General features: G+C 45.7%; 1 protein-coding gene across 1 annotated transcript in view; it reads left to right on the top strand.

Annotated features, from left to right (window-relative positions):
• The window catches only part of SLX4IP (SLX4 interacting protein), a gene marked incomplete at its 3' end in the record, with an annotated part of 181168 nt that extends 176615 nt beyond the window's left edge, over nt 1-4553 (top strand). The window contains 4 exon segments of the mRNA XM_082670713.1: nt 2635-2735; nt 3806-4271; nt 4273-4503; nt 4506-4553. Of these exon segments, the coding sequence (XP_082526839.1) occupies nt 2635-2735; nt 3806-4271; nt 4273-4503; nt 4506-4553 (846 nt within the window).
• Nucleotides 4554-17648: the final 13095 nt, after the last annotated feature.

The following is a 17648-nucleotide window of genomic DNA, read 5'->3' as shown; positions in this document are numbered from 1 at the left end:
TCACGGCATGTGGGATCTTCCCGGGTCAGGGATCAAACCCGTGTCCCCTACATTGGCAGGTGGATTCTTAACCACTGTGCCACCAGGGAAGTCCCTACAGGTGGCCATTTTTAAAACCAAAACCAAAAGTATTACCAAAGGTAAATAAATAAATGGGGAGAGAGGTGACCAGGGAAAGATAGTTGCAGCATTTTCTTCCTTAGCTAGACTCAGAGCTAGAGTCCAGGTTGTGAAGAATCGTTGATGATTGATGCTGACCCATAGCAATCCTCTTGGTTAACCCGTTTCTTAAATCCTGAGTCCCCGTGCAGTGCTCACTCTGGACTTTGGATGGCCTGCCCATAGCCTTCTTGAATATGTTGGGTTTGTCTGTACTCTTTGCAGAAGATGTCAGGGTCGTTAGTCACACAGAATCGGAAAAGCAGCAGTGTCATCCGGGTAAGCCCTGGAGGCACTTGCCACCTTAGCCTTAAGACTTTTGCTTCTGTATAAGCCACGGTTGCATTTTGATGCCAGATGTGAGAAGCCATTAGTAATCAGGACAAGTCCCTTGGGAAGTCCTGCTCCGAGGTGGTAGCTGCTTCCTCTGGAATACTTGTTTGGGGGGCACCGGAGGCTGCGATTTAGTGACAAAGGGGAGTGAATTAACCCTAAAATGTAAGAGTGAGAGATTTCTAATGAGATCTGACAGTTCAAGGGCTGAAGGAGTCTAATCTCCTTTCTCCCCTGCCCACCCAGTCTTCATACAAATGTAAATATGCCTCCTTCAACAAATTGCCAAATGTGGTTTTAATTTGGAAGCGGGAGACTCTGCCTCACCTTTTTCTTTGTTCTTTTTCTTTTCTTTCCTTCTTTCTTTTTTTTTTTTTTAAACACGAAGTCACAGGTTTTGTACGTTTTGAGCTGGACATTTCCTTCTGTCACACTGTCACTCTTTCTGTTGTTGTTTTCTTCCAAGGACATTTCCCCCATTGTTTGTTGTCAGAGGACTTCGGGAGGAGAGTCGATTGTCCTTCGTTTTTTAGAGATGTTTTTGAAGTTCCCATAGGAAATGCAGAGTGCTCTCTAAGCTTAAAAAATATATAAATAAATAAATAAAGGCAGCGGTTGAATCGAATATGAGATGCAAAGAGTGTCACTATCACAGCATCATATGTTATGTGGTCTGTGCAGTATCCATTGTTGTTATTTATGACCCTGTCTGCCTCCATTGTGGACTTCTTCCAGCCTTGGGGAATTTACATCATTCCTAATAGCAAAAGGCTTTCTGGTTCCCACAGAGTTGTTCAAAGCCTGACTCATGCTCCTTATGTTAATTGTTCAGCTCTGAAAATACAGCACTTACAGGGTGTGGTTGTAAGGGGGAGATCTACTGTACTTATAGGGCATGTTTAGAAGTGTTTCACACATAAATCTCAATCTCTTTCTCTGTCATTTAACTTTTAAACTAGTCCTTTTTAGTCATCTAGTAAGTCTTAGGGAAAAGAAAAGGGACAAGCATCAAAATGCAGTATAATCCAATAAAACCTATTGTATTCTATTCACTGACTCTTCAAACTGACTTGGGTCATAACTGGACATGACTCTGAGTGACATTGGTCCAGGTCTGAACCATAGGCAGAGTTAGTGAGAGCTAAAGGCTGGTACTTAGTGGCTCAGGGCAGTGATTGCACGAAGCTCATGGCATCACTCTGTGGGACACCCGGGCATCACACTGCTGGCTGCCGCCTACCAGGCTCTCTGGGGCTGTCATTCTTAATTCCAGTGTAGGTCTAAAGCTAGGACCTACTGGTACCTTACCAACACCATTCCTTGTAGCAGCAACATTTTACTGTGGAATTGGCTGGAGAAGGGTACTTAGAAACGTACCAGAAAATAAAAGAAGTTAACACCTTTTCTGAATGATCTACATGCTAACAAAAAGGAAACAACTTTCCAAAAGTAAGAAATGGGTCAATGTTGGTGATGGTTGGGAGGTTTTTACGTTTTATAATTGCTTCCTTATGAAGCTTCCATGGGAATATATAAGGATAGATAGATAGATTACCTAAGAATTATCTAAAACCATGTTAGTGCTGTCAGTTTAAGGAAAAAAAAAAAACCTCCCAGTTTTTTAGTAACCAAGATTACAAACTCCAGTTTTCAAAGTACCCGTATTGAAAGGCTTAACTCTTGACACTGTCTTGAGTATTGCAAAAGCCATATTTTGCATTTTTGTCAATAGAGAAAATGTAAGAATTCTGAGGCTAATCAGGGTACAGACCACTGTGCCACCAGGTCTCTCCGGAAGATCAGGCCCACAGTCACACGGCTGCCTGGCTACTGACCCTGGGGCGTCGTCACAGGGCCACAGAGATATCAGATAGTGGACGAGAGTTCCCAGATGTCTTGGAATCACCATCTTGCACGTTTGTGGTGCACGTTCATGTATGAAACATGTCCTGGGAAGCCAAGGGAAGTGACAATTTACCCAAAATTTCTAAACTAAAAAACATTAGAAAAGCTTAACATGACGTAGTTACATCCAGTCCTCACCAAATGAAATCTGCTCACCGGGGCATTTGGAGTGGAACTGTTTTCCCTCCTGTTCAGCTAATAGATTTCTGGTTGAACTTTTGTTATCTTTTGGAATAGCCGGGAAGAGCTCTCCAAGGAGCGTCGGAGGATCGTGCTGCATGCATGGAGAGGCCGCTTCTTCCTGGCACAGAGCTCAGGAGAAACGCTCTGCAAGACCTGTAGGTCCCATGAGTTTCCTTTTCCTCCCTCTGGACTGTCTGTATGGGTTGGCACATAACACGAGGTCTAGAATTCAGCAGGAGTGCTCGGACCCTAATCACAGAAGCCCCTCTGGCGCTGACCCTACTCTAAGTCACAGACTGGCTTTTCCTCCTTCCAAACTCTTTTTCTCTCACTTTCTGGACAGTGGGGAGCAAGGCCTTGCTTCACAGGTGTGTTGCAGAGAGTAATTAATGACAAGTGCCTTGAAGATGAAAAGCACCTGTTGAGGGTATTTCGTACAACTTTCCGAGCAGCCCCAGACAGATCTGAAAAAATACACTCCTTTCCTGAGGTACCTGTTCTGACCCTCGTGTCACTGTGATAATCCTCGGGCCCCTCAAAGCAACAGTAAGAACACAGACATATGTATTGGTTCCCAGACTAAAGCTTAGGCTAAAGAAATATTTTAGTCTCAATATTTCAGGTTTGGTGGTTTAAGAAACTCCTTGCCATTCACAAGGCTCCAGTCTCTGAATTCTCCCTGGGCAGCTTCTATCCTGCTCCTCCAAGTGAATTGCACACTTACTTAGAGTGCAGTTTACATTATCAGTTGTATGTGTGTTGTAGAAAGGGAGTTTGTGTATGTACAAGCATGTTCTTATACACACACACACACACACACACACACACACACACACACACACAGAGCCTGTGCTTTGGATGTATTTGAGCATTTACTTCTGGGAAAAAAATCAATGTATTAAATGTAGGCAATATTGATCTTTAACATCTGAAATGAATGCCTCTCAGCCTTAGTTAAAATATGAACTCCATCATAACTCCATTGATAACCCAGTGATCGATAAATAAAGTGTGTCCTCGTGTACTGGAAAATGTGATGGCTCTTGCTTGATCTGGTCTGCATGTAAATATACACTTGGGGATTTTCCTAGATTGGCCAAGGGGTGAGGAGAAGGGAGAGTAGCACATGCGTCCTGCTTCAAGTGTAAGAAGTGTGACAAGGGGGACCTGGAGGAAACCTGGCCATTACAGCTTTACAGAACAAAAAAATCTTTCTTTGTTTTAGTGTGAACAGAACTGAAACAAAAAGGAGCATCGTGAGCAAATCACGGAGCAGCAGGAACAGTGTGGGAACATCCAGTGACTCAGTGATTGCGGAGGTAGCACGGAAGAGGGGGGACAGCCAGGCCCCATCCGGTCCCCCGTCCAAGGGACAGGCGAAGGCTTACATAAAGGCAGCTGAGAGCCACCGGGGGCTTCCTGTTCCAAAGCTGGAGAAAGTTCATCAGCCCCCGCCAGAAGGCACCAGCAGCCAGCAGAAACCTCATCCTGGGACGCGGTTAGAGACGGGGCTTCTTCGCGGGAGCCCTGTCTGTAGCTGTGAGTCAGCATTCCCGGGTCCAAAACAAAGTCCACGAGGGGCCAGAGCACAACAGAAACGCAGGAACCGCGGCTCTGTAGAAGACGCCGACCACCGCAAGAGAGCTTCTCTTGGAAGTGATCGATTAGTCCCGAGGGAAATAATAGTGGAAAAAAAGCAAAGCTGTCAAGGTTTTGCCAACTTCAGAGCTGTCAGATCCGGGGTTACTTTTGAAACGAGATTTGGCAGAAACCGCGTCTAATGAAGAGTTGCATGCTTTGGAAAATCTCTCCTCCAGACATCTTATGAAAAATAAGCCAGGGCAGGCACGGCAAACTGGCTCAGCCACAAACACTGAAAGATTAGCTACGACTCAGGGCAGCCCAAGCAAGAAAAGAAAGAAGTACGAAAGAGGCCACTAACTTACGGAAGAAGATTGCAAACTCGTAGTTGAGGATGTAGTGGCCAAGCCTGTGACAAACGAGCAGTGTGTCTCGATGCCGTGATTTTAAAGGAATTCGAATGATTGTTTCAAATACAAAATATATACCTGCGTTGGGGTCAGCTTTCAAAGCAGCGGCCTCCAGGAGCCTACGTGCTTGTTCTGACAGCATTGCTACTTTCTCATTCACACCTTATAACTGTCTTCAGAAATTTACTTTAACGATAAATAGCCACTCGCTTTGTTGGCAGTGACAGTGTCCATGAAGGAACCGCATGAAGAAACCAATCTTGTGCTTCCTTGTCACATCCATGTACAGACCACACGATGGGCCACAATGCTGCTGGTCAGTTCTCCTGCCCTTCAGCCTGAGGAGGGCAGCCAGCACTGGAGGAACAGGCTAGCAGTTCACACTGTCTGCCTGTGGCACCAGCATCATGATCTGAATCTGTGGAAGAAATGCAGAGCCTGGGTCCCACCCAGACCTACAGAATGAGAAACTCTGGGGGATTCTGAAACCTGCCCAGGTTCGAGAACCACCAGGCTAATTGGAGACTCCCTAGTGTTGATTCCCTCCAGCCTGGCAATTGTGGCCTCCAGCGCATCGGCAGGGGCCCATGTGTGGACAGGCACCCGTCATGCCCCCTCCAACCTGTAAAGCAGGTTGGGTTCAGTGTATGAGTCACTTTGTTCCCAGGTTCTTAAGCAGGGCGGCCACAGAGCCCAGGGAGCTGTGACTTTATCCTAAGAGTTGCAGGACATTTACATATAATTCAGCCCAACATTAGGGGAAGATGTGGGAGAAGCTTGTTCTTGCTTGTAGCTCAGGCATGTCCCTGCCCTTGCCGCCACCTCTAAGATTCTGGTTTAAGTTCAGGACGGACAAGAACCCAAGTGGAACTCAGTGGCCAGAGTTTGCGGTTTTCCACTTGGAAGGCTTCACAGGCAGTTTAAATTTCAAACCAGGAGCCTTCCATCTGCAGTATCACCCACTGTTGTCTCCAGTGGGCTTGCTGAAATGTCACATAGTGAATCATAGCAATGACTTATTTTGGATGGACACCTACAGTAGATTTTCTTAACCCAGTTTCATTCTAAAATAAGGAAGAAACCATATGCAGAGGCCACCCATCAAATGCATCTTTTTTCCTGCTCAACATTGGGTGGTCCTTTGAAGTAGTACCTCCCTAGTAACAAGGAAAATCAAGTATATTCCCCAAAGTGTAGGAGTTAGCAAAAAATAACCCAGAAAAAGCCCAACAATATAAAAGAATATGGAAGTAGACACAGTGTAAGTTCATGCTTAAGATTAATTAGTGGTTTCTCCCAGCTCATTGTGTCCTTCCCCACTCTCCTTTCCCCTCTTAGATTGCAGGGCAAGGCTCATTAAGAGGCAACCATATTTCATGGCATCATTTTGTGTCATGAAGCTAAGTCTTGCTTGCCATACCTGGCCGTGGATACAAGTGCTAGCCCTTTGATGTTCCAGACTCTTCTGGTAGCCTGTTCCCTTCCTATGGTCCCAGCCTCACCACCCCCACCAGGAACATGGCCCCGCCCACTGATACCCCTTCCTCTTCCCACTTAGCTTTTTTCCTGCCCCAGGTGATTCCAGTCATAGGATTCTATAGGAAAGGGAGCCCAACAGAATACCAACCACAGTGGAGCAGATTCTGCTCCTCCAGTAGGGGCAGACTACACAGGGTGGAAACCTCCTGAGAAGATGGTAGAACATGGCCCATCCTGGGCCCCTCTCTCAGAGCGATGCGTATTCTCGGTGTGCTCTTCACTAAAGACAGGACCACAGTGTGTCACTGAATCTTCTTAAACAATTATTGGAACAGTTTAAGCAGAGAGGGCACAAATAATAACCCAGGGAATAGGCCAAGAAACAATGAGCTCCCTGGAAGAGTCTGGAATTAAAAAGAGCCATTCCAATAGCTGCTGCCTACCCCAGAACTAGGAGATATTTGAACTGGAGGCACCAGAGAAAGTTTTTATCGAGTTTTTATTTCATTAGTTAACCTAGGCCTGGTGGTTAAAGCCAATACTTACATGCTTAGTGATCGTCCTTCAAGAAAAGACTTGTTTTAGAGTTTGGTATATTTGTGGAAATAACAATGACTGTGATCTAGAGGGAAAATAGCACCCTTGGCTGTAGATAGATAGGGTCTTTCTCACAGCCATCATGTACGTGGGATTTTTATCAGGATTAACAGAGGGAACAGCTCTCTGCTTCCGCAATAAGGCATGTGTTTGAGGAATTTTACCTTTAAGCATTTTCCTTCCACATGTCTGAAACACCCCTGGATCTCTTGTTACTTGAGTGGTTCTTTGATTCTTTGGATATTTGGAAGTACGGAGTGGAAAATGGGCTGCCAGGTTTTTTTTGTTGCTTACTAGGTGGGAAATGAAGAGTTGGTTCTCTACTGCCAGAAGTGGGTGTGTTTTGATATTCTTAATAATCTTAATAATTTCCAGCATCTGAAAATCTGAGACCCTGTCAGTATTCTTAGTTAAAAAGAATAAGTTCTTCAACCACTTACTTCATAAAGCAAATTAAATGTATAGTCAAGTTCCCGTAAGTCTAATGCTTGGAATCCAAGTCTGATGCTATGGGTCCAATTTGATTAATGTTATAACTTTGAACTCCCTAACTTTCTCGATGTCATGGCTTCTACGTCACCTCCAAGTGCTTTCAAATGACTTTTTAATAGCTTGGTGGTGGGGTTTTTTTGTTGTTTTTTTTTTTTAATGTTCGCAAATGTCTGAGAACAGTCAGAGTGACTTTTCTTACACATTTTTCTTTTCTTTGCCTCTGGAGGTTAACTGTCATCCAGATATGCATGTAAATTGCTAAATGCAAAGGAGCAAACGTTTGGGGAGAGAGGAGTAAATGCTGCAGCTTTTGTGCTCACTTATTTTAAATGAAAAAAAATAGGAAAAATGTATTTCATTTTATAAAAAGCAAGAGTCACGAACACTCTCTGTATTTTGATTTTTGGAGACTATAGCTTCTTTCTGAATGAGTATCTCAGGGTATATCTTGGGGACAACAGTGGGATCACAGTTAATTTGTTTGCTCTCAGTGTCATGTTTGGACTTTAGCATGAATTGTTGTGCCTATCAGTGGCTTTTGATTTCAGAAAGAGCTCAGAGAGAGCAGAGCACGTAAGGGAAGGAAACCTCTGTACCCAAGAGAGTGGCCTGGGATCACAGTGTCGCCGTTCCCAGTTTCCTTGAATTCCTTCTTGGCAGGACCCACTGTAATATCTCCACGGAATTCTGGTGAGTGGCCTTCCTTTGGCTTTCCTAAGAGCCAGAACCTCTCTTTTCAGTGTACTGTGCTATGGCTTGAGTATGGAAATCCTTTTAATTTCTTCTTTTATGAGGAAATTTCCATACTTGGTTTGTCAAGACAAGAGAGTTCAAACGTTGTTATTGAAACACAAATGAATTGAAACGCGTTGCAACAAGTAAGAAATCAAAGTTAAGCTGATTTCTGTTAAACAGTTTAAAGTCTTCCTTGGTACAAAATAAATTAGGCATTGTAAAATGAAGTTAATTCAGAAAATCACTCAGGGCAGAAGTCTAACCATGTATATCATTGGTGTTACAATTTATGATGTAATTAAATTCTCAGAAATCTGCAGAACTCCCTCTAATTTGGTTTCTGTGTTTACTCGACAAGACAAGGAACAAATACATGTCAACATGTAGCTTAACAGAGGGAACTTGAGTGGATGAAATTATTGCCTTTAATTGTCGAGAACTGCTCAGTACCGGGGTTGGATTTAATCACATAAGTTGTATTATGCAGCATGATATTATCTGATGATTGCTGTTACAGTTACTTATCAAAAATCTTGTTAATTAGACAAAAATCAGTGAAACCATACATTTGGTCCCCAAGCACCTGACCAGGCAACTAAAGGTATGGATTTGACAGATCCCCAGAAGAAACTTTCTTCAGTCAAGGTAGAAAGCCAAACACTGCAGGCATCACCAGGAGAGCTCCCTTCTCCCGTTAGCCTTATCCTCTCATTTGTTTTGTTTAAACTGCTAAAATAGTTCAAATAGTTGTGCATGCCTAGGGGATGAAACTAGTATGTAGTGTAAATGAGCCTGTTTTATGAATAAAAAGTAAAATTGTTTTAAAAAAGTAAATTAGTGTATGTCACTCTTCTTTAAAGCAAGTGAATTAACCCCAAGGAATATACATTCAAAATGCCCTTTTCTGAACATGCTATCTGTAACATTATGTTCTATTGGTTGGAGACTTTTTCCGCCTTGAAGCAATTCTGAAGTTTTGAAGACTGTGTTAAAATAATCAAAGGGGCTCTTCATTTGAACCACTGGCCCTAAAGATTTAGGTCTGGAACACCCTGTGCAGGATGTTGTGATTAAATTGTCCCGTAAGACTTGGGGCGGCCTCTACACTGCAGCTATGTTACCACTTCTGCTCCCAGTGTGAGTCAAGATAGACTCCTCTCATGAGGGGTTAAAGGATGTGACCTTGACTCCTTTCCAGAGGATCTTGACATTTCCCAAGTGGATTCATTTCCATTTTCGAAGGGAATTTACTCCTAGTTCAGCACCGAATGAAGCCCTGGGCTGACTCTTTCTCTGCACTGCCTTTTATGACAGGATCCCAGGCCTCTCTGGTTGCTTGTAAATATATTTCCCCTCAGATCCTGTACATAATTTTTCAGAAGCATTTCAATATCAGGTTGGAATAATACATCTGAATAGCTGTACGTGAAATGTTGAGAACCGCTGCACTCGACAAAGCAAAGCCCGTTTCTTCTGGCCGTTTTGGTCATGGGTGCCATGTGGCCGGCCCAGGAAAGCTGCCCTGGCCTGCCTGGGGCTACTGACAGCCCTGCTGTTTTACCACCAATTGGTTCATGTATTTGGGGACAAGTCACTTAACCTCCCGGGCCTCAGTTTCTTCATCTGTCAAATAATCTCTGATAGTTTAAGTACCACACTTGGCTCCACAGAGCCCCGAGGTAAGCGTACCACTCCGTGTATTAATTTCACCATCCGTTTAAAAGTGGGTTCTTGACACTGAAATTGGAATTACCTGGGTAGCTTCTATTGGCCTAGGCATTGGCAGTTTTAAAAGCTCCTCCAGTTCTCATGAGATGCCACAGTTAAGAACTATTGTTTAAAAGCAGAGGGTAGGGACTTCCCTGGCCATTCAGTGGTTAAGACTCCGCGCTTCCACTGCAGGGGGCACGGGTTGGACCCCTGGTTGGGGAACTAAGATCCCTCAAGCCGTGAGTCGTGGCCAAAAAATAAGTAAAACTGGGGGGTGGAGGTTTGAGTGTGTTTAACTGGATGTTAAAAGAGGCAGGGTCTGCGAAGAGCTGAGTATCCTTTAGAAGAGAGGCTTTCTGCAGATGAGAAATGGGCCTACTTTCAAACAAATGGGAAGGGCTTAGGCGACAAGGTATCAATAGGCGTAAGTTTTAATCCGACGAGGGATGTGTTCTCTTTTCTCCCGAAGGCCCCCTACGTTACTTCTGCTGCTTTAGACCCGACACGTGAGGCTACCTTCATCTTTGCCAGCACTGAGAAATTGTTACCCTCGTACAGAAGATGAGTTTTTAAAGCACCTAAATAATTGTCTGGGGTTTGCCTTTGATCCATGATCATTAATATCGTTAATAAGCTCTCGAAAAGTGCGTGTGAATCTCAAGTTCACATTTGGCAGGGTAGTGGAAGAAAGAACGCTTTTAAAATAGTTTGGGTCAAAAAAGCGCATCTGAAATAACCCTGTGGGAAAATCAGGAGAATTTCTCATCCTCTAAAGGATTACCTAGGATGAGATGCTGACCTTGTATTTTAAGTTCAGTTATATTTCTTAAAACCTCATTCATTACCCACCCTGATTTATTTTAGGTGGTGAAGCAGGCTGTGGGAGGAGACTCCGGTGATGTACAGTTTTCATGTTTGCTTTCTGTTTTTTCCACAGTTCCCCAAAGATCATAACATGCATATATTTCTTTAAAAAAAAAAAAAACTTCTTCGCGAGATTTACTATAGTTTTTTTCTCTCAGAAATTAGAGCTGAAGAATTCTCTCCTCTGTGGGCTTCCAAGGCAATCCAGCACCAGAAGGCGAGGTGCCCAGGGTGAGCAGAGCCCTGACCTTTGCGGGGGGAGAGGTCAGTTCAGCAAGAAGACTCAAAAGGGAGGAAGAAAAGCAGCTCCTCAGCAGGGAGTTTGACTTGCTTCAGGGCAGAAGAGCTTTTATAAATAAGGGCCCAGTCTCCCACGCCCTCTTGCCTGTTCTTCTGTTACCAGCCCTGTCTCTGCGCTTAGACACACACACATCGACGCACACACTCATGGACACACACAGACACACTTGTGGACACGCCCTCATAGACATATGGACACGGACACATATCGATGTACACACTTGTGGGCACACAGACACACACACTGGTGGACACACACTCATGGACACACACACACTCATGGACACAGCCTCAGCTCTCACTTCCCCCACTGCCTCACATCCCTCTCTCCACCTGCCCCTGGATTTGCGGGATGGACAGGCAGACCCTTCTCCAGAGGAGGCAGGTGACAGATTGGCTGGGGGTTTTTCTGGGCCCAGTGGCTCCTAAGGCCTTTTCAGTTCCTCCTTCACATGCTCAGCTGGTGAGAAGAATGTGGAGGGCTCTTTCCCAAACCCACTGTGGGTGCCTGGGAGGACCAAGACCAGCTCATGCGTTCCTGTTGTCAGTGGGAGGAGGGGGGATGGTAAATTAGGGCGACCTCCAGCCCTGACGTGACACGCGGGCTGTGCGTTTGGGATGTGTCCCGGTGGGAGGGGCCTGGAAGGCCTTCCCGAAATGATGTCAGCGTGAATGGGGTCTTGTGCAACAGCAACCCTGCTTTGCTTTGTATAATATATTCTCCTTAAAATGCTTGCCTGTGAGCCTTTCCCCAGCGCTTTCTGCTCAGCTCAGCGACCTGTAGAGCAGGGTGGAGCCTACCTGGGCAGAGCCTGGGGCAGCTAGAAAAGCATCCTCAGGTAGCTCTCCAGTGGGAGGAAGTGCTCTCTGTGTCAGAACTGCAGGGCAGTGCTGTTGGAGTTCTTGTTTTGATGCTAATAAGAACCTCCAGCTGGAAGAACCTTCTGGATCTCACCTGACGTCTCTGTACAGGCTCAGAGAGAAGCAGAGTCTCGGTCCGCCTGTGAATCTTCTACATCAAATTGGTCTTCCTTTCTCTTGAAGACAGTGTTTCTCGGTACCACTTTATCAAATCGCATGTTCTGGGTCCTGGTTGTAGAAACAACTGTGGCTGCGGTTCCTCGTGTTCGTAAGGTCTAATTCTAGGTCCTAGTAATATTTTAGAAAAGCACACCATACTTGAGAGAATCTTCACTTTCTGCCACTGGCTTTGCATGCCCACCCAGGCCAGCGCCCACCGTAAGAGCACAAACTTAGGAGAGAGGAGATGGTGGGAGAGTAAGTTGGGCTCAACATTTAGCCCCTTTCAGTGCAGAGGAGATGGTCACAGCTCAGTGAGGACAGCCAGGGAAGGAATATCCCTATAGGGAAAGGCATTACAAAGTGATTCTGAGACGTCCAGTCCACTGAAAGCATCAGCAAGAAAACAGGCATCAAACATTATCACGTTTCATGAGGAGAGAAAACTGGCCCGAGACTGTGTGTCCCGGAGTCCTCCAAGGCCAGGCACCTGAGCTTACCTTGTTTGGCCTTAATTTTTTAAAACAGTGAAGAGGATGGATGTGGAAGAACTATTAGTATTATTTAGAGGCTATAGCGAGTCATCTACATTCTCAGACCACACACTGTTGTAGAATTTCATTGGGCACCAAGATTTTTTGTGATCCTGTAGTTCATTCTCGTCTTAAATGAGCTTTTCTATCTGCAGCACTGGTAGCAGGCACTGAATTGATCCAGGAAAAAGTCCACAATTTATATAGTCAGAACCAAATACGGTATAGCACCCACACCAGACACAGCCTGGTGCCACCCCCTTTACAAGAGGCCTGCATTGGTTTGCTATTGCTGCGTAACAAATCACCACAAACTAGCAGCTTCAAACAACACATAGGTATTATCTCGGTTCCTGACACCTTTTAGCTGGGTCCTCCGCTTTGGGTCTCAAAAGGCTGGAATCAAGGTATCAGCTGGGCTGTGTCCTCATCTGGAGGCTCGACTAGTGAAAGGCCCACTTCCAGGCTCCTTTGGGTTGTTGGCAGCCGTGAGACTAAGAGCCCTGGGGTCCTGCTGGTGGTTAGCTGGGAGGGGTTTGCTCAGCATCTCCTGGCTGTTCTCAGGACCTTGCCACATGCCTACCCCTCCATCTCAGTAATGGAGAAACCCCTTGTGCTGAATCTTTTTCATATTTTGAATCTCTCTGACTTCTCCTTCTGTGACCAGCCTGAGAAAACTCCCTGCTTTTAAAGCTCCTGTGATTAGGTCAGCCCCACTGGGGTAATCTCCATATTTTAAGGCTAACTGAATTTGGGACTTTAATTAGGTCTGAAAAATCCCTTCACAGTAGGACTTAGATTAGGGTTTGGTCAAAGAACCAGGAACCAGGAGTCTTTGGGAGCCATCTACCACCAGATCCAGCAGCCCTTGGCTCTTCTCTGACAGGGGCCCAGTTCAATGGTAAGAGCGGAGGCTGTCACTGAAATCTAGCTGGATTCCTTCATCTTTTAATGGACTCTCTGGTCTCACGGGATGCTAAGAGAAGTACTGAGAGCAGCGTTCTTTCTTCCTGCGGCCCTTTTTCATGAATACTAACAGTGGCACACATTTCTTATCACCATCTCACAGATGGGGAAACTGAGGCACAGGGAATTTTGGAAAGTTTCCCCGAGTTGGTAAGTGGCAGAGCCTAGAATCCAGGCCTGTCCAAACCCAAAGCCCAGAAATTGCTGTTGGGCCGCTCTAGTGTGCGCCTAACACCTCCCAGGCAGAAAATACTAACGCCAGGAGTTGGGATGGAATAGCTGCAAGGGAATCAAGGAAGTGCGGCTTCAGAGTGCAGGCCCCTGACGGCTCAGTGCTCAGCCTGGCCCTGTGCCCGAGAAGGTGAAAGTGACAGGCCCAGTTGGAGGCAGAGCACCCAGGAGGAGATGTTTGGGCCTATCTATTTAAATTGAACCATAGTTGACTTATAATATTGTGTTAGTTTCAGGTGTACAACTTCAGATGGTTTTCCATTATAGGTTATTACAAGATATTGAATATAGTTCCCTGTGCTATATGGTAAATCCTTGTTGTTTATCTATTTTATACATAATGGTATGTTTCTTTTAATCGTATACTCCTAATTTATCCCTCCCTCTTCCCTTTCACCTTTAGTAACCATAAGTTTCTTTTCTATGTCTGTGAGTCTGTTTCTGTTTTGCAAATAAGTTGATTGGTATTATTTTTTTTAGATTTCACATATAAGTGATATCATATGATATTTGTCTTTCTCTGTCTGACTTCACTTAGTGTGATAATCTCTAGGTCCATCCATGTTGCTGCAAATGACAATATTTCATTCTTTTTTGTGGCTGAGTAATATTCCATTGCATATATATACACCACATCTTCTTTATCCATTCATCTGTCGTTGGACACTTAGGTTGCTTCCATGTCTTGGATGTTGTGAATAGCGCTGCTATGAACATTTGGGTGCATGTATCTTTTCAAATTAGAGTTTTCATCTTTTCCAGATGTACGCCCAGGAGTGAGATTGCTGGATCATATGGTTAGCTCTATTTTTAGTTTTTTAAGGAAACTCCAGACTGTTTTCCATAGTGGCTGCATCAATTTACATTCTGTTCGGGGCCTCTTTTGTTGAGTGTTGGACCGAGAAGGCACAGGAAGCAAAGGCAGAGATACCGGCCTTGGGTGCTGGGAGAGCAGAGGGGGTGGGGAGGCCTGACTCGCCCCTCCCACTCCCTTTCCTTCACATCTCAGCCACCATGCCCTCAGTTTGTGCAAAACTGTAGCTGTTTCACATTTGTGCTCTTCCTTTCTGTTTTGTGCCTTGGATTCTTTCAAAAACACTTCCCAAAACCATCCCTGCCAAGCCAGAGAGCCTTGTGAGGGTATCTGATTGTCTGTGTCCTGAACTTGGAGGGTTGACATTTCTGTCCCCAGGATGGAGTTTTCCCAAATCGGTCGGCGCTGGTGCCTCAGCGCATAGGAAACTTTAGCATACTACACCTAATTCTGGCCTCCCCAACATGACAAACAGGTTAGAGATGTGGGACCCACTCCCATCCCTCCTCAGCTGGTGGGGAGAGCACAGGTGTTGGTGGAAGAGGCAGAGTGGCCCACGGGCGGTTCCAGGAACTCCCAGGTGCGTCTGTGCCAGCCCCGCTGCATCCCGTCATGGCGTGGCTGCACCCTGTCGTGGCGTGGCATCACGTTCAACTGCCTTGGCTTTTCATCTTTTTAGCTGCTCAAGGGCTTTTTGCTCCATAACCTGGACGTAACCTGCCAGGGAGGCAAGCGTGGTTAAGGGGTGTGAGAGGAGGCCTGTTGTAATTGCAAATCACCTGACACTGGCCGGCACCCTCCCAACTGCCTCAGACACGGAGAGTGTCGTGATCATCCTGAAAACCCCTGTGGAAGGGCGTGCACGTGTGTGCAGCGCAGGGAGGAGTAGGACCTAGGGGCCTGTCACTGGCTTTCCTTTCTGAGCCTCTTTTCCTGCGATTCATCTTCTAATTCTATGAAGCAGAAACTAAAAAGGACGTGTGAAGCTGCCCAAGAACAAGGAAATCACCTCCAAAGGGATGCGCTTTCATCTGCCTTTGGTTAGGAAAATATCTGTTGCTCACAGATTTATAAAGATGTCACTTTCTAGGCAAAGCCCAGAGGAGGCACAGCTCAGATCAATGCCACTGTCTTTACAGCAGCTTCCTGCGGCCCCCCTTTTTGTTAATTGCTGATCTCCCAATTCTTTACCTTTGAAAATCACATCAAGGGCAGGATCTGGACATAAACCTGGCAAATCCCCGGAAGACGCAGAAAACGCAGCAGCCCAGCTAGCAGGAGCCCCAGGTTCTAGTCTTGGCTGTCGCTAACTCTGTGTGGCCTGGGACAGGTCCCCGATCCTCTCTAGGCCTCAGCTTCCCCTTCTGGGAAAGTAAGGAGGGGTGGATCCTTTCACTGGTAAGGTCACCGATTGCATTAATACCCGGGCGAGTCTCCAATGAAGGCTTTTCAACTGCACATTTCTCAGAAAGGATGAAGTAAAGCAGCTTTTCAGTCTTCAGGTGCAAAACAGAGCCGGGGGCCAACCCGTCTGGGTGCTGAGTAGTCATTAGGAAGCCAGCTGCTAACTTGTGTTCCCCTGGGGATCGTGGAGGAGCCCCACTGTCCCTGCCAGGAGAGCTTCTCTTTGAAACAAAGCTGTTACTTTCATGTTGCTGGCATCTGCTTTTGCTCTCGGAGTAATTCAACCCTTGGGTGCCCTGATGTGGACAGTTGCAGGGGACGGGGCGGGGCGGCGGGGAGGCCTCCATTCAAGGTTCTCATTGGGTTTAAGAGCCTTTACTCTCCAAGTTAATTTCCCCAACTTTCATATCACAGGTTAATACGGGGCCCGTGCATAATGATACAGAATTTAAGACTTGTAAAAGCTGCCTGGGACTTGAAAGAAACACACTGTAAGCCAGGAGGCTGTGCCCGGCATGTGGGAGCAAGTGACACAGGTAGAATTCATGTCCAAAGCCAGGGAGCCGCACCCTCGTGACACGATCTCAGAGGGTGCCATGCAGGTGTGCAGGCCCGTCTGTGCCAGGCAGCGGTACCCACAGCCCTGCGAGCATCACCCCCACTTGCCCTTACTTTTAACCACCATCAGAAGGCAGTTGTTCACAAAGGGCAATTCGTTATTCTTAATAGACCCAGGAATATCTCATGGACTTAAAGTACTTAAAGTGACACAACACGATTGCCCTGATGGTTTCTAAACTTTGTTTTTAAGGCTTCTGGGGCCAGAACCCCACAGAACGGCCTTGGGGCACCCTTCTACCTCTGATGACCAAGCTGTCTGTTGGCACAGTTGGAGCCTGACATAGCCCGAGCCGGCATGTTTAGCTGCTTGTGGGATGGAAAAAAAAATGTTAAGAAAAATAATTGTTGTTTTTGCAAACTATCTATTTAAAAACAGAACCTCAGGAAGCAGATTTCTGTTTCAATGCTCAGATGAATCAGAGTTTACAAAGTATAAATACACATTAGCAGGAGGAGACTTCCCATAACCCAGTACTTGTGTGTCTTCCCAGCCCGGGAACCTCTGAACTCCTGTTTCTCATTCCCAGTAGAGGCAAGAAAGAAAGCCGCCGTCGAAGCGGAAACTTTGCTGGAACTTTGCTCAGCCTAGGTCGCAATCCTCTGCAGGCCGGTGGGACATTTTTTTTTTTCTTTAAAGGTAACTAACTGGTTTTTAGCCGCACACTTGCTCACTTTGGGGTCGACAGGTGTATGCCGTTCAGAAATGTGGGAAACCCACAATCTGGTTCCTTGGGCTCTTTGCTACCTAAGAAATATTACCAAATAAGTTAACTTTGACTCACTGACCCCCCTCAGATCAGCCAATAAAATGAAGCTCTTACACCACAACTTGTTCAAGGGGAGGTGTCGTTAATTTACTTAAAAATGATGTCAGGTGGCAATTGAGCAACAAACCAGCTTCCAGAATACTTAATTCAGTTTAACAAGGAGGAAAAACCTTGTAATTAATGGAAGAGCTTGTACTTTAGTACTTTAGTGAAGCTGTTCTCAAAGTTTGCTGTACCTAAACCAGGGAGGATTGGGGGAGGAGGGGACAGCTTGTTGAAAATACAGGTTCCCAGGCCCCACTTATGAATCATGGGCCAGGCCTGGGACTCTGTATTTAAGAGAAACCCCCTCCCCAGCTTACAAGTTCTGCTTCTGCTCATCACCCAGTCTCACTGGGCTTTTAGTCAAGATATACCCCTCTGTTCTAACTCTGCATTACATAAGTCTAGAATCCCAGGACAGTGTCCCATCCTAAAGCACCCAACTGTGAGCTGATGCTTTCCCGGAGTTTCATGGTATATATGTGTTCTAATGCTGGAGTTC

The sequence above is a fragment of the Grampus griseus genome, assembly GCF_964374135.1.
Source record: "Grampus griseus genome assembly, chromosome: 14".
Taxonomy (NCBI): Eukaryota; Metazoa; Chordata; class Mammalia; order Artiodactyla; family Delphinidae; genus Grampus; species Grampus griseus.
This window is presented reverse-complemented; position numbering and strand designations above follow the sequence as displayed.